The sequence below is a fragment of the Citrus sinensis genome, chromosome 7, assembly GCF_022201045.2.
Source record: "Citrus sinensis cultivar Valencia sweet orange chromosome 7, DVS_A1.0, whole genome shotgun sequence".
NCBI classification, from domain to species: Eukaryota; Viridiplantae; Streptophyta; class Magnoliopsida; order Sapindales; family Rutaceae; genus Citrus; species Citrus sinensis.
In genome coordinates this window covers 6,565,663-6,592,034 of record NC_068562.1, presented here as the reverse complement: position 1 = coordinate 6,592,034, position 26,372 = coordinate 6,565,663, and the positions used below count along the sequence as shown (strand labels likewise).

The 26,372-nt window shown below is 32.2% G+C and overlaps 3 protein-coding genes across 7 annotated transcripts; all 3 read left to right on the top strand.

Moving 5' to 3' along the window:
• LOC127903726 (uncharacterized) lies at positions 1 to 26,106 on the top strand. 5 transcript variants are annotated; one of them, XM_052444379.1, is made up of 5 exons: positions 1 to 161; positions 221 to 301; positions 921 to 1,073; positions 5,765 to 5,912; positions 25,922 to 26,106. In XM_052444379.1, exons 1-4 carry the CDS (start codon positions 60 to 62, stop codon positions 5,888 to 5,890), a joined length of 462 nt encoding a protein of 153 aa, XP_052300339.1. In that variant the 5' UTR covers positions 1 to 59; the 3' UTR covers positions 5,891 to 5,912; positions 25,922 to 26,106. The 5 variants fall into 5 exon arrangements, with proteins under 5 accessions (XP_052300339.1, XP_052300338.1, XP_052300337.1 ...); XM_052444378.1 differs by having other exon boundaries at positions 25,916 to 26,106; XM_052444377.1 differs by lacking the exon at positions 25,922 to 26,106 and adding an exon at positions 6,013 to 6,391.
• On the top strand, positions 9,105 to 12,017 carry LOC102615945 (putative F-box protein At1g49610). The gene is made up of 4 exons (XM_052444374.1): positions 9,105 to 9,539; positions 9,870 to 11,136; positions 11,241 to 11,435; positions 11,614 to 12,017. The coding sequence occupies exons 1-4, from the start codon at positions 9,532 to 9,534 to the stop codon at positions 11,842 to 11,844; spliced, it is 1,701 nt and encodes a 566-aa protein (XP_052300334.1). The 5' UTR covers positions 9,105 to 9,531; the 3' UTR covers positions 11,845 to 12,017.
• Positions 24,558 to 26,106, top strand: LOC102615353 (uncharacterized). Its single transcript, XM_052444382.1, has 4 exons — positions 24,558 to 24,693; positions 24,784 to 24,863; positions 25,607 to 25,759; positions 25,861 to 26,106. The coding sequence occupies exons 1-4, from the start codon at positions 24,582 to 24,584 to the stop codon at positions 25,972 to 25,974; spliced, it is 459 nt and encodes a 152-aa protein (XP_052300342.1). The 5' UTR covers positions 24,558 to 24,581; the 3' UTR covers positions 25,975 to 26,106.
• Positions 26,107 to 26,372: the final 266 nt, after the last annotated feature.

The window sequence follows — 26,372 nt, the reverse complement described above, 5'->3', positions numbered from 1 at the left end:
ACTCAAAGATTCAAAGGACATTTTCTTCTCTAATTCTCCATCCAGTCACCGCGAAAGCCATGGGAGTCGAGCGCTTTTCTCTGAAAATTTCCGCTCAACTTGAAAAAGTTGCGAGAATGGAACCAGATTTTGAGGATACGGAATTCCCGTACTGGCTGAAGGTAATAAGTTTACTATCTTCCTTAGGGATTTCTTTTTTTTTTTTTAATTTTTTTTTCAGTTCAAGTGCACCGCAGAGGGCTGCCGTTTGGAGCACAGCAAATGGATCCCTCTTTTCGTTGGATCCAAGGTTGCACTTCAGGTATAATAGATATATTTCTTTCGGATGTTATTTTTACGAGTTTTGTGTACACACTTCAGATCTGGTGTCTATTATCATAGAAACTCGTTGTTGAAATGCACTTCAGATCTGGGCAGTACCACTGCTAGTCAATTCAAATTCCATTCACGTAATACTTAATCTTTCTTAAATGCTACTACGAAAAACTAAGCCCCGAGAACAAAAACTATTAGTTGTAGCAATCTATACCTAATCATGTTTGTGCGCGGCGTGCACATCAGCCACTGTTTGATTGATTTAGATGCATTAATAGTTCTCTAATGACTGGTTTATAGAAACACAATTGGCAGCCACTGTTTGATTGATTCCGAACATATTGGTTGGTACAAATTAACCCAGGTCTTGGGAGTCAATTATGCATCCTTCAATTCAAATGTGCAATTGAGCTAGCTAATTTGTCAACAATTTAGGCTGCAATTAAGGTACCAATTTCAAGTATCTAATAGCAATTCCTGCCTATGCTTTTGGTTCTGTTTATTGTTGATGGCTGCTTGTGTCTTATTAATGTATGTGCAATCCTTCTTAGTCATAACATATTTTGTTGTTTGCTTATGATATGATTCAATTTTATGTACAATAGTGTAATGACTGCTCTCGGAGAGGGACTCTAGGCCTGGCCTCTGGATGCTTTGGCGTGCCTTATGTTGGAGGTGAGTCAACACTAGCTGTTGTGGAGTGCTGTGGCTTCGAGCCAATAGCCTATCAGTTTGACATGGGCTGGAAGATCGTGGGAGTAAGTTTCTGTTGCTGTACTCTGTTTTCATTTGCTAATACTTCATTTACCATACCATGTAAATTGAATTGTTTAACTACAATAAGACAATTGCAGCTGGGTACCTTTGCTCGACATTATTATTTCTCTGTTTGGAAGATTAGGTTTCAAACACCCTTTTGTTAAAGTGGATTTGTTCATGATTTGCAATAGACTTGTTAGGCTATTGTGATTTGCAGTCAAGATTTGGAAGTATGTCTGTCATATGCTTTCGAAGAAATCAATCACTGTAGCAATTAATTCTTACCATTTTAGGCTATTAAGTGAATCCTACTATGCTTTTTGTTAACTGGAAATTCAATTGCATCTTTTCATATTGCCATATTCATTCAGTTAAGATCATTTTCAGGAAAACACTTTCAGGAGTGTTAATTAATCTTGTGGATAATTTATGAGAGAAGCTGACAAATTCTGAATACAGCAAAAGTAAAAGAGCACTAAATCTATGAATGGCCTTTCAATTTCAAGATAATTCAAAAGCTAATTTCAATGGAGTGGTCTATTTCTATTTGATATATACCTTTTGCAGACAAGTTTCTGTGTATTACTTACTCATCAAAATTAAAATTGAAAATTTTTGGGCATAATATGCGTAGATTACAAATAATTATGTGTTAATCATGCAAGTAATCTGGGTTATATTAAGTTCCTCATGTATATGTAAAACATAAGAAATAAAATGCAAAAAGTTATATAAATTTCAACCATACGTCTATTCAATATACATAATTGGGTAAGTCTCAGATTACTCCACCCCTATGAATTGATTATCTTTATATTACCTCTTTACATTTGAAAATTTCAAATTACCTTAAAATAACTTACTTTAACAATTGACCGTAGTTGATTTGCTAAAGAACAAAAATGTCTCCTTTTTAACAATTTTTTTGTTAATTATCGATTTTTAAGCAGCCATGGGTTTGGTATCCATGGCCACGGCTTTGATTGCCTTTGAGTTCTTAGAATTTTCTTGACCATGACAATCAACTATAATCGATAACTATTCAGAGCATTTTCAAATATGGAATTTTGACTTCAAAACTAATCAAGTTATTGCAAAACTTGTTTAGATTTTAATTAGATTTTAGTTTTACTTTAGTTTTTATTTACGGATTGTTGATTTAAAATTATTTATCAACAAAAATTTTGGGAGAGAGAATGTTGCGGTTGTGCTGTATTTATATATAGAAGAGAGTGAGTTTTATTAGATGAAGGTGAATGAACATTAACAAATGAATTTTGATTTTTTTGAAATTAACTGAAAATTAATTTAATTTATGTTGAAGTATCTTTGTTCTCCAAAATATAAGTAAGGAGTATTAGTCATTTTGTCTAATAATAAATATAAAAGAGTGAAAAAAAAATAGAAAAGTTTGTTTTCTTTCAATTAATTGAATGTTTCAAATTTTTTAAATACTATTTATCCTTTTAATCATTAAAATTAATGGGAAATAATAAGATTTAGGGAGTAACTTTAAGTTTTAAAAAATAAAGAAATAATTTGAAGATAGTTAATTCATGAGTGGAATAATCTAAAATTTATCCTAAATAATTCAAAATTATGGCTAATATGCGAGGAACGATCGGTGTAGCAAGAGTCAATTAGATAGCAATTCTATATATACCTTTCTCGAATTATATTACTAGTCATTTTCATTCCATTAATTTCATGATTACATGATTTGGGATCCCCTTTTTTCAATCTCATTTGTATAACTGTCTTAAGTGGCCAGAACTTTAACAAGGCAACAAGCAAACTAAAATAATAATAAAATAAAATAAAATAAAATAAAATAAAAAATTGAAGCCATCTTATATTTGTAAATTTTCATTCAATTTCATTCAGCAACAAACACCTTGAACATTAATTGCTAAGGCTGAAACCAGCCGGATGAAATGTGACATTAACATCAATTCTACAACATCGGCTACATTGATAATATCTGCTACACTCAATGGGCAGAGACTGGAATTTTATGAAGCTTGTAGTCAACTGTAACTAGCTGAGTGGAATCGCCATTGTCGTCGCCGTCGTGTTGTTCTTTAGAAATAATAACATTTGAGTTAATAAGTTAGAGCAGTGCATGTTGCAGCTCTTGTCCATCATACCATTCATGTATGTCTGCCTTTATGAGCTTATGATTTTGGCATATCAAATCCCAGACTGGGAAATTCTTTCTTGGCATGATATAGTCAGTCTGTTTGAGCTTCAAACTAGGGCAAAAATCGCCGGTTCCATCTCCAAAATCGCTTATGATTTTGGCAATAGCACCACTCATTAAAAATTATTAATAACATCAACAATAAAGTTGCCTTGTATAATATCAGTAACTTAATATAACTAGTAAAAATTATTAATAACATCAACATCCCCCCAACTACCATTATCTTTCTTCTCTCTCACTTCCATCGTTTGTCTCACAACCGTCTTCGTTGCCCATTAGCAACTCTTTGCCGTGTTCTTACAACCGTTGTCGTGGGCCATTAGCAATTCCTTCCGGTTTTCTCACAGCCCGTCGCCGTGCAACGTCATATCTTTGTCGTCTCATCATTCTGTCGCAGAGTTACTTCTTACTTATTGTACGCAGAGGTTGAAGGATTTAAGATGTGTTTTTGAGTTTTTGAGCTCTCTCTCTCTCTCTCTCTCTCTCAATAGGTTTTAAAGTTGATTTTTTCACTTATGTGATATCTAGTGATTTAAGTTGAAGGTATAGCTCTTAGGGATTGAGATTGTTACTTTGTTTAATTTTAAATGCTTTCAATGCTGTTGTTTCTGTTTACTGTAGCTTTTTTTTTTAATTACACTGTACGTGTAGCCTAATCCAAGAGACATGAGGGAAAAAATAATATAAATAATCTTACCTCTACTAATACTTGGGTTTGGTGTGTTTCCAGGTTACATTTAATCCACCTGCAATGTGCTTCATTGCAATTTATTCTTCTCAAAACATGCAATGCATATTAATGAAATTCAAAATGTAATGTTATATGTGGAAACTTTGCTTATTCTTCCCAAATACAAAACTATTCCTCGAAGTTTCAATGGAAGACTTGGTGATAGTATAATTTTCTCTTGTTAGACAATTTGATTTATATGTTTCTCTATTAAATATATAAATGTAATTATAATGTCTGTAAATGTAAAGAATAAAAACATGGAATAAATTTATCTTCATTAATGCTGCTTGATTAATCAATTATCTATTTTTTTCAGATTAACTCATCCTTGCAGATATCTAAGTCTTCAAGCAAGAGTTCAAATTTAAAAAAAAAAACAAAATTCAAGATGAGAATGAGTCTCTTGTCTATCATGAAGTTGAAGATGATTCATCTAAATTCTAAAATTCGTTTTAAAAAATATCGATTATTGTAATTACAAGAAAATTTTATTTAAAGTTTTGTGTGGTTATATTTAATTTGGGATGTAAAAAGAATTAAATTTAGGCTGAAAATTTTGAGTAATTAAAAAGGGGAAAAATTGAACCGATATGAACCGAACCGTATTAATTTGATTCGGTTCGGTCTCCAACTCGGTTTGTGTTTGGTTTTAGTTTTAAAAAACCGATTGGTTTTCAGAACCGACTCGAACCGAGTTAGGCCCTGCCCTATAAAAATCAAAGATTCAAATGACATTTTCTTCTCCAATTCTCCATCCAGACACCGCGAAAGCCATGGGAGTCGAGCGCTTTTCTCTGAAAATTTCCGCTCAACTTCGAAGAGTTGCGAGAATGGAACCAGGTTTTGAGGATACGGAATTCCCGTACTGGCTGAAGGTAATAAGTTTACTATCTTCCTTAGGGATTTCTTTTTTTTTTAATTTTTTTTTCAGTTCAAGTGCACCGCAGAGGCTGCCGTTTGGAGCACAGCAAATGGATCCCTCTTTTCGTTGGATCCAAGGTTGCACTTCAGGTATAATAGATATATTTCTTTCGGATGTTATTTTTACGAGTTTTGTGTACACACTTCAGATCTGGTGTCTATTATCATAGAAACTCGTTGTTGAAATGCACTTCAGATCTGGGCAGTACCACTGCTAGTCAATTCAAATTCCATTCACGTAATACTTAATCTTTCTTAAATGCTACTACGAAAAACTAAGCCCCGAGAACAAAAACTATTAGTTGTAGCAATCTATACCTAATCATGTTTGTGCGCGGCGTGCACATCAGCCACTGTTTGATTGATTTAGATGCATTAATAGTTCTCTAATGACTGGTTTATGGAAACACAATTGGCAGCAGCAGCAATAGCTGATGCTTTAAAACAAGTAATTGAGATCTTCTAGGAGCATTATTATTAGAGCATTGAATTGTCATCGACAAGAATTCCATTCTTAAAGAAATTGACACATTCATGCATATCACACAAGCAAGCATTTTCCGACCATATTGGTTGGTACAAATTAACCCAGGTCTTGGGAGTCAATTATGCATCCTTCAATTCAAATGTGAAATTGAGCTAGCTAATTTGTCAACAATTTAGGCTGCAATTAAGGTACCAATTTCAAGTATCTAATAGCAATTCCTGCCTATGCTTTTGGTTCTGTTTATTGTTGATGGCTGCTTGTGTCTTATTAATGTATGTGCAATCCTTCTTAGTCATAACATATTTTGTTGTTTGCTTATGATATGATTCAATTTTATGTACAATAGTGTAATGACTGCTCTCGGAGAGGGACTCTAGGCCTGGCCTCTGGATGCTTTGGCGTGCCTTATGTTGGAGGTGAGTCACCACTAGCTGTTGTGGTGTGCTGTCGAGCCAATAGCCTATCAGTTTGACATGGGCTGGAAGATCGTGGGAGTAAGTTTCTGTTGCTGTACTCTGTTTTCATTTGCTAATACTTCATTTACCATACCATGTAAATTGAATTGTTTAACTAGTGCCCCCCCCCCCCCCACAGACCAATGGGATTGAATACCCTAATACCAGTCTCTCAACTGGGGGTTTTTCTTTAGATGAAGTTGGTGTGTCGGTGAAGAATCTGGAGTGGAAGCTGGTGAAACTCAATTGGTAAATAATGACACCTGAAATTAGAATGGCATATCAAGAATCTGGAGTGGAAGCTGGTGAAACTCAGTTGGTAAACAGTGACACTTGAAATTAGAATGGCATATCAGCATAAATAAAAGACTTTTTTTTTTTTTTCTTTTTTCTGATCTATGTTATGTTCAATGAAAGAGTCTTAAAATCAAAAATCAAATTAGAAAACTAAGCATAGAATATAATTTGGATGGACCCGGCTGCCTTCCAGTTGGGGGAAGATACCCCTTATTTTGTCATCATTTGCAATAGCCGTAGGATATATGGGCACATGATCTAATGGCTCCAGTTTGATATCTTTAATTATGTTTTAAATTGGCAACCGGTTAAGACAGGTTACATGGTACTTTAGGGTTTTAACAAATGTTCGTGCAATTCGAGGCAGCGAAAAAATTGAGAATAACTGTAGAGTTGGCCATTTTGGTTATGAATTATCCGCGTTGGTGAGTTGAACAACAGAACCTGTTGGAAATTTCAGGTAAGTTTGTATGAAGTGGCAATATAATTGTAGCTATAAGTATAGCAGTGGCTATTAGATCAGTGTTAGGAGCACTGCGTCCCCCTATTAATCTCATTAGCCCACTGCTGTATTATAATGATATTTAAGAATAAATATTAGGATCAGGCTACGGTGCAACTGTGGTACCGTGCCACAGTTGCATCCAGCCGTTGGATGCACTTGGATTGGTGGGATCCATTGGCATCCAACGGCTGGATGCAATTGTGGCACGGTACCACAGTTGCACCACAGGTTTTTCCCAAATACTAATAGGATTATCTCAATTTGTGTAAAACCCATATTTTATTTTTTAAAACCCCTATCGTATCTTCTTTTATTTACTTTATCTAGCCACTCTGGATTCTTTTCTACTCAAATGACATTTTTTGTTTAATTGTTTGTAGTTAATAAACTTGATGGTGAATTGTTACCGGAGAGTTTTAAGGTTGGCCAGTAGCCAACGACCTTAAAAGTAAGGAGTACTAATTATACCATGCACAAATTCAATTTGTACTTCCCTAAGCAGCTCCTTTTTTTTTAAATACATTTGATACTGAAGAAGAAAGATGGGGCATAAAAGGGTAGCTTACCCAAAACAATTTAGCCATATGATCTTGCAATAGCAAACATTGACTTGACTGTGGCACGTCGATCGCCTTTGCCAATCAAAATCGCCAACATGAGTTTGTTATTGGAATTTATGTCATGCTGAAAAAAAAAAATCCAATCTTTTCTTCTTTTTTTTCTTATTTATTCATATTGATTAATTATATTTTGGAAAAGCTAGTGTTTTGAGTTTGTAAAGAGTTTAAACAATTTAAAATGAAAAGAGTGTTTATTTATTAAAAAAAAGAATATTATTAAAATGAAGGTAAGTATAATTAAAAGAGAGATTTTAAGATAATTTTGGAGGAGTGCAAGAATCTACTAAAAAACTTGTACCAAATTAACAAATTTTGATTGCAAAAGGGTGGTATTGAATTAATTTTTGCACGAAACTCAAAAAGTCTATTTGCATAATACCAAGTCAAAATTGAGGAACTTTCTACAGGACAAGACTGTCTAATGAATAAATTTATATTAATTACCAAAGTAATAATCTTTTAAGGATCATTTCTTAAGTTCACGGGTAAGCAATTATTTTGGAAAGGATATAATCATGCAAAACTCTTGTGTTCATTGAGATTGACGAAGAAAATAGATATAAAAAGGATATTTTTAGCAATTAAAATGGGAGTTTAAAGGAAAACTATAAATTTAAATCTTTGTTTGATGGGAGTCACGAGAAATTGGGTTAATTGAATATTTTATTGAGTCAAACTGTCCGAAATTAAATGTCAAGACTTATGATAGCCTCACCCTCAAAATTTTTATAACATCTCTTCTAAATTTTATTTATTTAATTTATAAAATAAAAATGTATATATTAAAATTAACCTATGTAATACAAAATTATATGCTAAAATTTTTATTTATAAATATATTAAAATATTAAAATCTTAAATTATTTTTTCTTAATATATAATTTTTATCTCCATTACTTTAAGTTTTTGTACTTTTCTCAAGAATGTTTGGGGATGTACTTCAACGAGACCAGCCGGGTTTAGCAGACTTCTGGTAGCAGGGTTTCACGAATAGGTATATCTTGTAAGAGTCTGGTAGCAGGGGAACATGAGTAGGAATATTCTGCTCGTCCACGAATACGCCATCCGCGAGGCCGGTCTCCTGTTAGAAGTATAAAGCCATTCCTGCTAAGGGTTGAGGCGAGGAGACCCGGTCAACGAGAGTTGGCCAGACGTGCTCTCTAATCCGAGAATCAAGGCACGAAGGTCATGCAACCACCCACGATTACAGAAACGGAGCATCCACTTTCGAGAGGTGGGAGGATAACGGGCGTGAATGGAGGGAAGGTTTGAATTCAGGAGAAGCTTATAAAAAGGTAGTCAACAAAGGTAAAAGGGTTAGGATTTTTGACATTGAAACTGAGATAAAGAGAGCATTGAGTAATCGATACCAAAAATAAGCCATAAGATTAGTGGCTAACGTTCCCAGGAACACAAAACCTTCATTTCTGACTTGAGCGTCGGAGGGTTTACGCCGAAAAAACAACCGGCGTGCTCTAACTTATTTATGTGTACGCAGGAATTTTTGGGGAAGAAGTCATACGAGAAGAGATCCTGATCGTGGTCGAGTTGATTGAGCAGAGATGCTGGTCGTGGTCGAGAGGGTAATCAGAATCTCGCATCAATAAAAAACATATCTTTAATTAAAATTTAAAGAATAATACAAATTATGAAATAAGATAGTGTTAAATTTTTTTTCAAGGAATAATAATATTTAAATATTTACTTGAATTTCTTTGGGATAAAATTTTTAAAATATTTATCATTATTCATAAATTACCTCGATTATTTAAGCAGTTCGGAAATTTAAAGGGGGTGTCAAGAGTCAAGACTCAAAAGCCTATTTGATGACAAAAGATTGCGTCATCCGAAGTTGTCAGGGTTAGATTTGCGTACTTTGTAACAAACTAGTTCTTCAACTAACAGATGGAAGTACATAAAATAGATGGAAACGAAACCACTCTTTATCTCCAAAAAGCTTAATTACTGTTGCGTAGCGACTAGCCGCATGTCCGATTCGCGTTAGGAGAAGCAGAAGGACGTGTCCGATTTGGATTTGGAATTTTCAAAATATATATACACGGAGCAGACTGAGGCTACATAATTTTGCTGTTGTGACTTTGTCTGTTTTGGATTCGGAATCCTCAAAATTAAGCCTATACAAAACATAGTTAAAGCAGATCAATCCTTTCTTGACAGTTCTGCTGTTTCGGTTGCCGTCGCTGTCGCTGTTGGACTGTCACGATTGATCGATCGGATGAATAGGTATTTTATCATCCTCATCCATATTGGTTCTGTGTTAACGTGTCTCTGTTTCTTTTCTTTTCTTTTCCTTTCTTTTCTTTTATAAATAATTCAGTTCTGTTTTAGGCTGATTTTTCTTTTTCCGGTGAAAGTGAAAGTTTCAGTGTCTCTTCTCGTACAAAAAAGAAATTAAACATGTTCAATTCAAAATAGTTTTTGTTAGGATTATTTATTTTCTTTATTACATTGAATTAAATTGATAGAATCCAGCCAATATTCTTATTATTATTAGTACTCCGTTGTCTCAATTTAATTAGCATACTTAGAAGGAAGATGTTGCTACTGATTCAGGGAATCTGGTGATGATATTGTTATTATGGAGGAGGTGCTTAGCAGCATGGACAGGATATCTAATTTGCCGGAACCAATACTGCATTGTATTTTGTCATTCCTCTCATTTAAACAAGTAGTTCAAACAACTGTTTTGTCGCAAGCATGGGAACATGCCTGGCGTACATTCCCAATTTTGGAATTTGATAAAACTTTCTTTAATCAAGTTCCTTCGGTTTCTTGCAACAACAAAATTGAAGCTCAACTTGGAGATGAGAAGTTAAGCAGGGCATTAAATTATGTAGAGGGAACTCTGCGCACCCGCCGCAGGGAGATGATAAGGTTAGACAAGTTCACACTTGACTTGTATGAATTACGGGTAAAAGAACTCGGACCATTTGTAGACCGGTGTATCTTCTCTGCATTAGAAAGTGATGTCAAAGAGCTGAAACTCGCACTTCCATTTCATACTAGTGCACGTGTTGTTGATACTAGACCAGGAATGCCTTCAGTTGACGCTCATAACAAGCGCTGCTACAATTTGCCTCAAGAGGTTTTATGCTCAAAATCAATACAAGTGTTAGCCTTAAGTTGTTGTAAGCTGCAGTCTCTGAGAAGTGTGAAGTTATCTTCTTTGAAAAAATTATGTCTCACAAGCGTTTATGCTGCCGATCTAGTCCTTGAGAGCCTAGTTGATGGCTGTCCTTTGATTGAACATCTAAGTCTGGTTAACTGCCTTGGCTTTAATACTCTAGATCTATCAGGTCTTACCAAACTCAATGAATTCAAGGTCCTTAACTGTCTGGAAGTTCTATGGCTTTCTATCCAAGCTCTGAATGTGAAGACAGTTAGCATTCAATTAAGCTTACCATGCGATATCAATGTAGCCTCCTGTAAGAATATTAAATTTTTAACTCTGCGCCTGCTTTCTCTGAAGGATGAGTGGCTTTGTAGCCAAATTCCTAACTTTCCATTCCTCGAGAATTTGAATTTGGTTGGTTGTGACAAGTTGAAGAGTATTAAGATTTCAAGTCTCAGTCTTAAGATGCTGAAGATCTTTGAATGTGCAGGGTTGATTGAAGTCAAGATTGAGGCTCCTAATTTAAGTATTTTCAGATATCAAGGTGATGTGGTATCCTTCTCTATAGGTGCTATGACTTTGTTGGAAACTCATCTCAGTTTCGACAAGAATAACAGCGACATTGACTGGTATTCTGAGTATATTGGACTCCTTGCAATGTTCCATAATGTTTCCAAAGCGGTGAATTTGAAAAGTTACAAGGGTGAGGTATGTCACTTCTTGCATGCTATATGTATACATTTAAATATCGAGCTGTTTACTATTTTACATACTTTTTATTTCTTATATATTATTCAAATTCTTTTGTGCAGAATGCGGATATTCCAGAAGACTTGAGGCAAATCCGATCTTCCCCATTCTATGGTTACAACAACCTGGACTTTGCAATAACTGGAACCCGTGTGCGAGTCGCAATTAAAAACACTATCGATGGTTTGCTCTGGATTTCACCTCATTTAAGGACTGTTACAATCAAATCATTTTACTCGAACTGGTTCTCTTTTAAGGTACTGAAGATTTTGCATTGGTCTGAATTAGTTCTTGGTTTATACTGTGAGAATTATGTGATTATGATACACATGTAATGCTGGTACTTAAGTTGGTCCATTTTACGTTTATGCCTTTGTTTTGCGTGCTTGTAACAAACGCTGCTTTGCTTATAAGTGCCTTGTCCTTTTGTTTCAGTTTGAGTTTTCTTATAAGAAGCAGGCAGTATATGAAGGAGGGATTGCTCAATGCTGCAAATCCCGTCCCATCTCATGCTGGCGGCAGTGCATAGAGCAAGTTGTGGTTGAGTATACATCTAATGGTGTAAACAACATCAAAAGGTACATTTTTAACGGTGAGGACATTTGGGAGAAGATAGATTGGCTTGCAGATTTGGACACTAGCTTGGCATGGAGTGTTGAACTCTAGCCTTGCGTCTGGCTAGCCCCTATGGCTCTTGTATTTTTATTTTGGATTGATTAATAAGGAGTCGGGTAATACGGTGCCAGGACAGCTTCTTTTATGTTTGTTAGTTGAAGACATTGTTTGTCATTTTTATTTATTGAATAACAAAAAGGTCAAATAAAGTTTTTCTTTGGACTTTTTGTTCTTCGGAGCAGAATGAAACTCAAATTAAGTTTTTCATTTAGCCGATGGGAGGTTCTCTCGATTTTTTGGAAAAAGTGTTTTGATGATACAAGTTTCAAAAATTAGGTAGTGCAGATTATTTTGGTGACTATATGGTTACATGAACTTCTTATAAAAGATAGGTGGTGGTAGAAACTAGATGATGTGAAATTTTTTGGTGGCTTAATATAATGATGGCTATCTGATGCAAGTTTCAAAAGTTAGGTAGTGCAGATACTATGATGAGATGCATATTCTAAGGTTTAAAGTTGTTGGCGTGATCACAGGGCTAAAAAATTATTGTTCAGTCACATTCGTTAATGAGTTTGTTAATAAGAATTAAGGAAGCTTGTGATCACCAAGTTTGTTGTACAGTTTTGGAGTCTTACTAAACTTCTTGGTTCATGCTGTTATGAAAATGAATCTTGCAAAGTTGCAGATTTAGCATTAGCATCTTTTTAAGTAGAAAGGAAGGTATTTGGGACAACAATGATGGTGTAAATTAGTTTGTGTTGCTGGCATATGTTATTTAGACTTATTTCTTATGGTGTAAAAGGTGTCTCATTCAAACGCTCATATTTTGTTAAAATTTTGATCTAAAGCGATCTTGACATAAATAACTGCTAAAAGCCAACCAAAAAAAAAAAAAGCTTTATGAACGAAGATTTTGTTTCAAATTTTAATTAGGACATCCGGAATAAAAACTGATTTTGTTGTAGTGTCCTGTATATAAGTACATTTTTCTTTTTGTTAATTATATGAGTAATTTGTATAATAAGTTTCTAATTTTCTGTTGTGAGCTAGCTTGCATGGGGTTATTCATAATTAGAGATGCTATATTCAGCTCTTTGCAAGATATACATTCATTTGAAAACAAAAGAGGAGTACGAATGAATTAAAATTGACAGTGTTTAAACGTATGATAAGAAGAGAGCTACAATTATACAACTCCATCTTGTGCCGTGTGAGCATGATTGGTTTTGTTGAGAGGTGACAGACTCTATATATATATAATTTGGATGGGGATATCAATTATTTTTTTTAAAATTTAAATTAGTCTGAATTTAAAAAAAAAAATTGAATGTATAATGATTCTTTTATTTGAATCGTTAGAAATAAGTATTAAATTTTTTTAACTTAAAAAATATGAAAATTAGTATTTGTATATGTGTGCCCTTGTAAATTATAAATGTTAAACAAACAATAAATATCTCAAAGAATATAAATAAAATAATATATTATCATAACATAATTCATGTTTAATTGAATACAATATATGTTAATCAATTTTGTTCTAGTTTATGATGTTTTTAGACAAAATAATGTAAATTTGAAGAAAATAATAGTAGTCTTACTACTATATTATCACAATTTATTAAGATGGGTAATAATACTAGGTAAGGATAAAAATTAATTAGTTACACATGTTTTAGAAAATATCTTTTAATGACATCATTTAGACTTTTTAGATTAAACAAAAGCTTAAGAAAGTTTTCTTAATAACTTAATGATTAATAACTACAAATTTTCATTAAGTTGAAAAAAGGAGGACTTAATAACTTTAGTTGATTGAAATTAACTTAATACTAGTTTTACCACTGTATTATCACAGGTTATAGAGATAGATAATGTCAGCGCTGATTTTTGGTCAATTGAAAAATTACACAAACAAGACGATGTAAAAAAATAAAACATAGAGAATTTACATAGTTCAGTGCTTAGCCTATGTTCATGGGAATAAAAAGAGCAACTTTCACCATTTAGGGTCTGTTTAGGATTAATTTTAGAAAGCTTAAAAGTGATTTTGAAAATTTAAAAACTAATTTTAGTGTTTGATAAAAAAAAAATCAAAACTACTTTCATCAAATCAAAATTAACCCATCCTACAACTAATTCTGAAAAGTAAGGAAGAATTAGCTTTTAGATTCTAATTTTGAGAATTAATTTTATCCCTTAATTTAATTCCATAAATATCCTTAAAATTATTACTTAAACCCAAAATTATTTTTTATCTTTATTCAAATTAGAAACAAAATCAATATTTGAATAAATTTTTATTATAATTTATCAATATAAATTTAATAATTTCAATTTGTTGGTTGAATTATTATTAAATTTGTTTTACTATATTATAAATTTAATTATCGAGTATTTTAAGATAAAAATAAAAAATAAAATCAATATATTATAAATTCTATTTTTAATAAAAATTATTATAATACACAATTAAAAATATTATATGTACATGTTTTTATATGTATAAGTAAATTTTATCATGCATCGTGTACGTTTTAGTCATTTATTTTTCTCAGCAGTTTAACAGTAAAAGTAACTCAACATTTATAATTACTTTCAAGACTCACAGTACTTATAAAAATAAAATTTACCAAACGCTTAACTGATTCTCTTCACAGCTGATTATTTCTACAGCACAGTTAAAATCAATTATTTTAAAAGGCACAACATTCCCAAACTAGCCCTTAATGAAAAATACAAAAAAGTTTTTCCTTTTTTTTTTCTGACTTAACTCTTGCCTCTGTCTTATATGCACGAAGAGCTCTCTATTTATAATATAATTTTAGGTGCCCTAAGTCATTGATAACTTCTTGTTCTAATCAACTTTTACAAGTTAATTAGAGTTTTATCCGAAATCTATATTTATTTCTTGTTAAATTGGGTTTCTGAAACTTCTAAATTTTTCTTTTGGGTTTAAATAGCGGGTTCTGGATTCTTCCTTTGCAACTGTGATGACTTTGGCTTCATGACCTCAAGCTTTCAGTTCACATATATTCATGACATCTTATTTATGTCACGTAACTCACATGCATGCTTCTTGCTCTCACATCTTCATAACATGATGGAGCGAGTGCAGTGGAAGCGGAATTGATTGGATAGAAATGCTAGATATCATTGTAGTATTGGACCAAGCCAACGCAATTAGGTCACGCTCTAATCGAAGCGTAATTAGATCTCGTTCTAATCTAAATGAATCAATGAGATTTTTAATAACACGTAATGCGAGATTAGATGATACTCTAATCCAAACGACTCTACAAGAGAGATTTTGATAGATAATTCCAAAAGAAATTATAAAAAGAGAGTTTTACTGAATAATTGAATTTGAAGTGCTGAAAATAATAATAAGACTTTTCTATTTATAATAGAGTAAACTCACTTACCTAAGTTAACTTAAAAAGAGGAACTAAATCACAATTATAATGGAAACAAAAGATAGTTTCCTAAGTTAATTAAATATCATACCTTAGTTGATCCTGATAAAAATAGAAAGTCCTAAAATATTAAAATTCTAGAATTTTAAAATACCTAAAATAACTTCCTACATCATAACATCTTACTTATGTCACACTTCTTGCTCTCATATTGTTATGACAGCTTGCTTATATTATGCTTCTCACATGCATGCTTTCTTGCTCACATATCTTCGTGATATTTTACTTACATCATGCTGCTTATTCTCATATCTTCATAGCATCTTGCTTATGTCATGCAACTCACGTACATGCTTTCTTGTTTTCTCCTGACAACAAATAATAATACTAATTAGTAAATTTTATTTAGGTAAGGATGAAAATTAATTAATTAGATAAGAATATTTTGGAGAATATTTTTTAATGATATCATTCAGATTTTTTAGATTAAACGAAAAGATAAAAAAAATAGCTTAATAACTTAATGATTAATGATTAAAAATTTTCATTAAATTGAAAAAAAAACTTAATAACTTAGTTGATTGGAATTAAGTCATTAAATTAAAAAAAAAAGCGCCCACTAAACACCAGCCATTGAGCTTTATATTATTACTTGAATTCAAGGTTATCGTGGATACATTAAACAAAGCATATTTACTGCCAATTGAGCTGCGTCAAGAGGACTTATCCAAAAACTTAAATAATAGTAAAGACTCGCATTAATACCAACAACATATCGATTACCAGTGGCAAATTTGTTTAAACAGAGAGCAGAAGCAATAATTTTTTACACTAGTTTCCGTAATTTAGTTCACAAGGCTGTGGCACTCAACCCAACAAATCTTGTGTAGTTTTTTTTTGGTGTATTAAATCATCTGGTATCCGAAAATTATATTGTGCTCGCCTAATCTATATTCGAGCTGGGTAGGACCACTAAGGCGGCAAAAGTCTCTCTACAAATATTTAATGCAGCTGCATTCCCAAATCTTAAATCTTAGTTAGGATATAACAGCCCCTGCTAGCTGATGTACGCACTTGTTGGTAATCTCGTGTAGCTTTCACAGCACATATGCTGAGCCAGAATTTCAATTCGTGCATCTCACTATGGCAGGGCCTTTAACTAGCTAATAGTATTCACACGACATGACAAACTACAAAAGTAACATGTGAAGCTGACAAATGAATCTAAGTTGAATTCGGAAATACGGCAACGTTTTAAGGCTTCTAATTACTTAAGAGACTCACGTGCAGCTCAGCTGCTCTCAGCATAAAACATATGCATCTAAACGACGTGACTGAGGCGCGTTTAGATGAGCCACTTAAGTGACCACGTGAGGAAGCACATGCAGGAGCCTGAAATGAGTTCGTTAAGTTTGTTATCCACGTGTTAACAAACTGAACGATCTGGTAATTCCTTCTTGGCCTCTGCAACAGATTATAAAGGCTGAGAATGAGGGTCAGAAAAGCATGGTACTAAGTGAGTCTTGTAGAGAGAGTTCTAGAGAGAGTAAGAGTGCATTTTGTTCTCGAATAGAATCTTGTAAAGGCTCAGTGTAAAACCTCCATTGTAGAATCAATAAAAGCTCATCAAAGACTTCTCCCGTGGATGTAAACAGAGTGCTTTGTGCTTTGTTGAACCACGTAATCTTTATGGTTCTTGGTTGGTTTTATCTTTTGATTCTTGGTTCTTTCTGGTGCTTGGTTAAATTCCATTTGATTACTTAAGCTGTGACAGATTCCATTCGATCTTAAGCATTGTGCAACTTGTGTTTGATCTAATCTAAGAAATCTTGGGCAGTAACTTGTTTTGTTTAAGGTTAAAGAACTGACAAGTTACTACATAACAGAAAGTGAAACAATGTGATAATCAAGTTTACTTAAAATAGTGAACTATCACAAAATGTTGAATAATATGAGATTGAAACAAACAAATCCAGAATCAGCAAAATGGATAATTGTGCATTGTACAAGAACACAATTGCAGCTAGGTACCTTTGCTCGACATTATTATTTGTTTGTTTGGAAGATTAGGTTCAGAATATCAAACACCATTTTCTTAAAGTGGACCTGTTCATGATTTGCAATAGACTAATTAGGCCATTGTGATTTGCAATCAAGATTTGGAAGGATATCTGTCATAAGCTTTGGAAGAAATAAATCACTGTGGATGTTAATTCTTACCATTTTAGGCTATTAAGTGAATCCTACTATGCTTTTTGTTAACTGCAAATTCAATTGCATCTTTTCATATTGTCATATTCAATGAGTTCAGATCACTTTAAGGAAAGCATTTTCAGGAGTGTTTCTTAATCTTGTGGATCATTCATGAGAGAAGCAGGCAAATTCTGAATACAACGAAAGCAAAAGAGCACTAAATCTATGAATGGCCTTTCAATTTCAAGATAATTCAAAAGCTATTTTCAATGGAGTAGTCTATTTCTATTTGATATATACCTATTACAGACAATTTTCTGTCTTAATCACTCATCAAAATTAATATTGCAAAATTTTGGGCATAACGTAGGTAGTTTGCAAATAGTTATGCGCTAATCATGCAAGCAATCTAGGTTATAATTAAATTTCTCATATATATATATATATATATATATATATATATATATATATATTTAAAACAGAAGAAATAAAATGCAAAAAGTTATATAAATTTCAACCATACATCTATTCAATATACATGATTGGGTGAGTTTCAGATTACTCCACCTGTGAATTGATTATCTTTGTATTATCTCTCTACTTTTGAAAATTTCAAATTACCCTAAAAATAGTTAACTATAACGATTCACTGTCGTTGACCTGTTAAAGTACAACAATATCTCTATTTTAACAATTTTTTTTTGTTAATTAACGATTTCAAGCAGCCATGGGTTTGGTATCCATGGCCGCGCTGCCATGGATGCATGGCCTTTGAGTTCTTAGAATTTTCTTGACCATGATATGCAACTATAATCGATAACTATTCTGAGTATTTTCAAATATGGAATTTTGACTTCAAAACTAATTGAGTTATTGCAAAACTTGCTCAGATTTTAATTGGATTTTAGTTTTACTTTAGTTTTTATTTACGAATAGTTTATTTAAAATTATCTATCAACAAAAATTTTGGGAGAGAGAATGTTTCAATTGTACTGCATTTATTTACAGAAGAGAGTGAGTTTTATTAGATGAGAATGAATGAACGAATGAATAGTAAGCAAGTGAGTTTTACTAGATGAAGATGAATGAACATTAACAAATGAATTTTGAGAATTTTAATTTTTTGAAATTAAATTAAAATTAATTTAATTTATGTTAAAGTATCTTTGTTCTCCAAAATACAAGCCAGGGGCATTAGTCATTTTATCTAATAATAAATATAAAAGAGTGAAGATATAGAAGGGCTTGATTTCTTTCGATTACTGAATGTTTCAAATTTTACAGATACTAATTTACCCTTTTAACAATTAAAATTAATGGAGAAATAATAAGATTTGAGGAGTAAATTTAGGTTTTTAAAAATAAGGGGATAATTTGAAGATAGTTAATTCATGAGTGGAATAATTTGATATTTATCCTAAATATTTCAAAATTATGGCTAATATGCAAGGAACGATGATATAGCAAGCGTCAATTGGATGGCAAATCTATATATACCTTTTTGAATTATATTGTTAGTCATTTTCATTCCTTTAATTTGATGATTATATGATTTGAGATCCCCTTTTTTCAATCTCATTTGTATAACTTTCTCAGTGGCCAGAACTTTAACAAGGCAACAAGCTAACTGAATTGAAAAAAAAAATTTAAGCTATATTAAAAAAAGAAATTGAAGCTATCTCATATTTGTAAATTTTCATTCAATTTCATTCAACAGCAAACACCTTCAACATTAATTGCTAAGGCTGAAACAAGCCAGAAGAAATGTGACATTAACATCAATTCTACAACATCGGCTATACTAACAATATCTGCTACACTCAATGGGCAGAGACTGGAATTTTATGAAGCTTGCAGTCAATTGTTGAGAGGTTACTGACTCGAATTTTTGTTTGGGGATTAGCAATTATTTTTCTAAATTTAAATTAGGATCCGTTTGGGATTACGGTTGAAATTTAATAAGCTGCTTATTTCATGATTTTCAATAAAAATAGTGTTTAGTAAATTTTGTAAAAGCAACTTATTTCATAATTTTCTCCATTTTATCAGCAGCTTTTAAAAACAGCTAGGGGGTTACTTTGATAAGCAGCTTATTTAATAAGCTACCATATCTTTTTAAAATTCCTATTATAACCCTATATTTTAATAAAAAGATAATTATATCTTATTTATCCATAAACTCTAATATATAAATCATACATTTAACTTTATTATATTTTATGTAACAGATTATAAAGTACTTTAGATTTTTTTAATTGATTATTTAATGTAATTTTACATATTTAAGAAAAAAATATCTAATATTTAAGAAAAAAGATATGTCTAAACAATTTTATTAAACATATTCTAAAAATAAAAAGTAATTAAAACTTATGTCTATTTTGGTTATTATATAATAAAACAACACTTTCGTAATAAAATTTACCAAACACATACACTCTACTTTTCAAACTCACAGCAACTACAACTGCACTGTTTACCAAACTCCAAGCTACTTTTTTAATAAGCGACTTATTTTATCTGCACAGTACAAGCGGCTTATTTCATCAGCCTCCGCAATCCCAAACTGACCCTTAGTCTGAATTTAAAAAAAAAATTGAATGTATGAATATAAATGTTTTTTTTATTTCTAAAAATAAGTATTAAATTTTTTTAAATTTAAAAATTTTGAAAACTTGTATTTTTACATTTGTACTCTTACAAATTATAAAAGTTAAACCAACAATAAGTATCTCAAAGAATATAAATAGGATAATTTATTATCATAAAATAAATCATGTTCAATTGAATATCATCCTTTAATATTCTAAATTAGTATATGTTAATCAATTTTATTGTAGTTTATGATGTTTTTCTTGGAAAAATAGTCATAAAAAATTATAAAGATAAATAGTACTAATTTGAAGAAAATAAAAAGATAAAAATAATAATATCCTACCATTATATTATCACAAGAAGATGGGTAATAATACTAATTAATAGATTTTATTTAGGTAAGTATGACAATTAATTAATTATATAGAGATATTTTGGAGAATATCTTTTAATGATATCATTTAGATTTTTTTGGATATGTTAAACCATCTAGTATACGAAGACTATATTAAGCCCCGATTAATCCAGATTTAAGCTGAGTATGACCACTAAGACGACAAAACTCTCCCAATAAATATTAAAAGCGGCTACATTCCCAAGTCTCAATCCAAGAATCTTGGTTAAGTTAGAATAATTAAAAAAATAACTTAATAGCTTAACTGATTAACTATAGTAAATTCGTTTAAACAGAGAGCAGAGGCAATCATTTTTCACACTACTTTCCATTGTGATTTAGTTCGCATGGCAGTGGCGCGCAACCCTACAAATCTCGTGTAGCTTTCACAGCACATATGCGCAGCCAGAATTTCAATGCATGCATCTAGCTATGGCAGGCCCTTTGACTAGTTAATAGTAATTACACGACACGACAAACCCCAAAAGTAACAAAAAGTGCAACAATGTGGTAATAAAGTTTACGTAAAATAGTGAGCTGAATATCATTAAATGTTGAATAATATGAGATTGAAAGAAACAAATCCAGAATCAGCAAAATGGATCATTGTGCATTGTACAATAAGACAATTGCAGCTGGGTACCTTTGCTCGACATTGTTATTTCTCTGTTTGGAAGATTAGGTTTCAAACACCCTTTTGTTAAAGTGGATTTGTTCATGATTTGCAATAGACTTGTTAGGCTATTGTGATTTGCAGTCAAGATTTGGAAGTATGTCTGTCATATGCTTTCGAAGAAATCAATCACTGTGGCCATTAATTCTTACCATTTTAGGCTATTAAGTGAATCCTACTATGCTTTTTGTTAACTGGAAATTCAATTGCATCTTTTCATATTGCCATATTCATTCAGTTAAGATCATTTTCAGGAAAACACTTTCAGGAGTGTTAATTAATCTTGTGGATAATTTATGAGAGAAGCTGACAAATTCTGAATACAGCAAAAGTAAAAGAGCACTAAATCTATGAATGGCCTTTCAATTTCAAGATAATTCAAAAGCTAATTTCAATGGAGTGGTCTATTTCTATTTGATATATACCTTTTGCAGACAAGTTTCTGTGTATTACTTACTCATCAAAATTAAAATTGAAAATTTTTGGGCATAATATGCGTAGATTACAAATAATTATGTGTTAATCATGCAAGTAATCTGGGTTATATTAAGTTCCTCATGTATATGTAAAACATAAGAAATAAAATGCAAAAAGTTATATAAATTTCAACCATACGTCTATTCAATATACATAATTGGGTAAGTCTCAGATTACTCCACCCATGTGAATTGATTATCTTTATATTACCTCCTTACATTTGAAAATTTCAAATTACCTTAAAATAACTTACTTTAACAATTGACCGTAGTTGATTTGCTAAAGAACAAAAATGTCTCCTTTTTAACAATTTTTTTGTTAATTATCGATTTTTAAGCAGCCATGGGTTTGGTATCCATGGCCACGGCTTTGATTGCCTTTGAGTTCTTAGAATTTTCTTGACCATGACAATCAACTATAATCGATAACTATTCAGAGCATTTTCAAATATGGAATTTTGACTTCAAAACTAATCAAGTTATTGCAAAACTTGTTTAGATTTTAATTAGATTTTAGTTTTACTTTAGTTTTTATTTACGGATTGTTGATTTAAAATTATTTATCAACAAAAATTTTGGGAGAGAGAATGTTGCGGTTGTGCTGTATTTATATATAGAAGAGAGTGAGTTTTATTAGATGAAGGTGAATGAACATTAACAAATGAATTTTGATTTTTTTGAAATTAACTAAAAATTAATTTAATTTATGTTGAAGTATCTTTGTTCTCCAAAATATAAGTAAGGAGTATTAGTCATTTTGTCTAATAATAAATATAAAAGAGTGAAAAAAAATAGAAAAGTTTGTTTTCTTTCAATTAATTGAATGTTTCAAATTTTTTAAATACTATTTATCCTTTTAATCATTAAAATTAATGGGAAATAATAAGATTTAGGGAGTAACTTTAAGTTTTAAAAAATAAAGAAATAATTTGAAGATAGTTAATTCATGAGTGGAATAATCTAAAATTTATCCTAAATAATTCAAAATTATGGCTAATATGCGAGGAACGATCGGTGTAGCAAGAGTCAATTAGATAGCAATTCTATATATACCTTTCTCGAATTATATTACTAGTCATTTTCATTCCATTAATTTCATGATTACATGATTTGGGATCCCCTTTTTTCAATCTCATTTGTATAACTGTCTTAAGTGGCCAGAACTTTAACAAGGCAACAAGCAAACTAAAATAATAATAAAATAAAATAAAATAAAAAATTGAAGCCATCTTATATTTGTAAATTTTCATTCAATTTCATTCAGCAACAAACACCTTGAACATTAATTGCTAAGGCTGAAACCAGCCGGATGAAATGTGACATTAACATCAATTCTACAACATCGGCTACATTGATAATATCTGCTACACTCAATGGGTAGAGACTGGAATTTTATGAAGCTTGCAGTCAACTGTAACTAGCTGAGTGGAATCGCCATTGTCGTCGCCGTCGTGTTGTTCTTTAGAAATAATAACATTTGAGTTAATAAGTTGGAGCAGCGCATGTTGCAGCTCTTGTCCATCATACCATTCATGTATGTCTGCCTTTATGAGCTTATGATTTTGGCATATCAAATCCCAGACTGGGAAATTCTTTCTTGGCATGATATAGTCAGTCTGTTTGAGCTTCAAACTAGGGCAAAAATCGCCGGTTCCATCTCCAAAATCGCTTATGATTTTGGCAATAGCACCACTCATTAAAAATTATTAATAACATCAACAATAAAGTTGCCTTGTATAATATCAGTAACTTAATATAACTAGTAAAAATTATTAATAACATCAACATCCCCCCAACTACCATTATCTTTCTTCTCTCTCACTTCCATCGTTTGTCTCACAACCGTCTTCGTTGCCCATTAGCAACTCTTTGCCGTGTTCTTACAACCGTTGTCGTGGGCCATTAGCAATTCCTTCCGGTGTTCCTACAGCCCGTTGCCGTGCAACGTCATATCTTTGTCGTCTCATCATTCTGTCGCAGAGTTACTTCTTACTTATTGTACGCAGAGGTTGAAGGATTTAAGATGTGTTTTTGAGTTTTTGAGCTCTCTCTCTCGCTCTCTCTCAATAGGTTTTAAAGTTGATTTTTTCACTTATGTGATATCTAGTGATTTAAGTTGAAGGTATAGCTCTTAGGGATTGAGATTGTTACTTTGTTTAATTTTAAATGCTTTCAATGCTGTTGTTTCTGTTTACTGTAGCTTTTTTTTTTAATTGCACTGTACGTGTAGCCTAATCCAAGAGACATGAGGGAAAAAATAATATAAATAATCTTACCTCTACTAATACTTGGGTTTGGTGTGTTTCCAGGTTACATTTAATCCACCTGCAATGTGCTTCATTGCAATTTATTCTTCTCAAAACATGCAATGCATATTAATGAAATTCAAAATGCAATGTTATATGTGGAAACTTTGCTTATTCTTCCCAAATACAAAACTATTCCTCGAAGTTTCAATGGAAGACTTGGTGATAGCATAATTTTCTCTTGTTAGACAATTTGATTTATATGTTTCTCTATTAAATATATAAATGTAATTATAATGTCTGTAAACGTAAAGAATAAAAACATGGAATAAATTTATCTTCATTAATGCTGCTTGATTAATCAATTATCTATTTTTTTCAGATTAACTCATCCTTGCAGATATCTAAGTCTTCAAGCAAGAGTTCAAATTTAAAAAAAAAACAAAATTCAAGATGAGAATGAGTCTCTTGTCTATCATGAAGTTGAAGATGATTCATCTAAATTCTAAAATTCGTTTTAAAAAATATCGATTATAGTAATTACAAGAAAATTTTATTTAAAATTTTGTGTGGTTATATTTAAATTGGGATGTAAAAAGAATTAAATTTAGGCTGAAATTTTTGAGTAATTAAAAAGGGGAAAATTGAACCGATATGAACCGAACCGTATTAATTTGATTCGGTTCGGTCTCCAATTCGGTTTGTGTTTGGTTTTAGTTTTAAAAAACCGATTGGTTTTCAGAACCGACTCGAACCGAGTAAGGCCCAGCCCTATAAAACTCAAAGATTCAAATGACATTTTCTTCTCCAATTCTCCATCCAGGCACCGCGAAAGCCATGGGAGTCGAGCGCTTTTCTCTGAAAATTTCCGCTCAAATTCGAAGAGTTGCGAGAATGGAACCAGGTTTTGAGGATACGGAATTCCCGTACTGGCTGAATGTAATAAGTTTACTATCTTCCTTAGGGATTTCTTTTTTTTTAATTTTTTTTTCAGTTCAAGTGCACCGCAGAGGCTGCCGTTTGGAGCACAGCAAATGGATCCCTCTTTTCGTTGGATCCAAGGTTGCACTTCAGGTATAATAGATATATTTCTTTCGGATGTTATTTTTACGAGTTTTGTGTACACACTTCAGATCTGGTGTCTATTATCATAGAAACTCGTTGTTGAAATGCACTTCAGATCTGGGCAGTACCACTGCTAGTCAATTCAAATTCCATTCACGTAATACTTAATCTTTCTTAAATGCTACTACGAAAAACTAAGCCCCGAGAACAAAAACTATTAGTTGTAGCAATCTATACCTAATCATGTTTGTGCGCGGCGTGCACATCAGCCACTGTTTGATTGATTTAGATGCATTAATAGTTCTCTAATGACTGGTTTATGGAAACACAATTGGCAGCAGCAGCAATAGCTGATGCTTTAAAACAAGTAATTGAGATCTTCTAGGAGCATTATTATTAGAGCATTGAATTGTCATCGACAAGAATTCCATTCTTAAAGAAATTGACACATTCATGCATATCACACAAGCAAGCATTTTCCGACCATATTGGTTGGTACAAATTAACCCAGGTCTTGGGAGTCAATTATGCATCCTTCAATTCAAATGTGAAATTGAGCTAGCTAATTTGTCAACAATTTAGGCTGCAATTAAGGTACCAATTTCAAGTATCTAATAGCAATTCCTGCCTATGCTTTTGGTTCTGTTTATTGTTGATGGCTGCTTGTGTCTTATTAATGTATGTGCAATCCTTCTTAGTCATAACATATTTTGTTGTTTGCTTATGATATGATTCAATTTTATGTACAATAGTGTAATGACTGCTCTCGGAGAGGGACTCTAGGCCTGGCCTCTGGATGCTTTGGCGTGCCTTATGTTGGAGGTGAGTCAACACTAGCTGTTGTGGAGTGCTGTGGCTTCGAGCCAATAGCCTATCAGTTTGACATGGGCTGGAAGATCGTGGGAGTAAGTTTCTGTTGCTGTACTCTGTTTTCATTTGCTAATACTTCATTTACCATACCATGTAAATTGAATTGTTTAACTAGTGCTCCCCCCCCCCCCCGCAGACCAATGGGATTGAATACCCTAATATCAGTCTCTCAACTGGGGGTTTTTCTTTAGATGCAGTTGGTGTGTCGGTGAAGAATCTGAAGTGGAAGCTGGTGAAACTCAATTGGTAAATAATGACACCTGAAATTAGAATGGCATATCAAGAATCTGGAGTGGAAGCTGGTGAAACTCAGTTGGTAAACAGTGACACTTGAAATTAGAATGGCATATCAGCATAAATAAAAGACTTTTTTTTCTCTTTCTTTTTTCTGATCTATGTTATGTTCAATGAAAGAGTCTTAAAATCAAAAATCAAATTAGAAAACTAAGCATAGAATATAATTTGGATGGACCCGGCTGCCTTCCAGTTGGGGGAAGATACCCCTTATTTTGTCATCATTTGCAATAGCCGTAGGATATATGGGCACATGATCTAATGGCTCCAGTTTGATATCTTTAATTATGTTTTAAATTGGCAACCGGTTAAGACAGGTTACATGGTACTTTAGGGTTTTAACAAATGTTCGTG

Bases quoted from the DNA above. Each gene is read 5' to 3' on its own strand.
- LOC127903726 (XM_052444379.1), top strand. From the start codon at position 60: ATGGGAGTCGAGCGCTTTTCTCTGAAAATTTCCGCTCAACTTGAAAAA. The intron at 302-920 runs GTATAATAGATA...TATGTACAATAG, and splicing joins GATCCAAGGTTGCACTTCAG to TGTAATGACTGCTCTCGGAG. The intron at 1,074-5,764 runs GTAAGTTTCTGT...TATGTACAATAG, and splicing joins TGGGCTGGAAGATCGTGGGA to TGTAATGACTGCTCTCGGAG.
- LOC102615945 (XM_052444374.1), top strand. The intron at 11,137-11,240 runs GTATGTCACTTC...TCTTTTGTGCAG, and splicing joins TGAAAAGTTACAAGGGTGAG to AATGCGGATATTCCAGAAGA. The intron at 11,436-11,613 runs GTACTGAAGATT...CTTTTGTTTCAG, and splicing joins CGAACTGGTTCTCTTTTAAG to TTTGAGTTTTCTTATAAGAA.
- LOC102615353 (XM_052444382.1), top strand. From the start codon at position 24,582: ATGACATTTTCTTCTCCAATTCTCCATCCAGGCACCGCGAAAGCCATG. The intron at 24,694-24,783 runs GTTTTGAGGATA...TTTTTTTTTCAG, and splicing joins AGTTGCGAGAATGGAACCAG to TTCAAGTGCACCGCAGAGGC. The intron at 25,760-25,860 runs GTAAGTTTCTGT...CCCCCCCCGCAG, and splicing joins TGGGCTGGAAGATCGTGGGA to ACCAATGGGATTGAATACCC.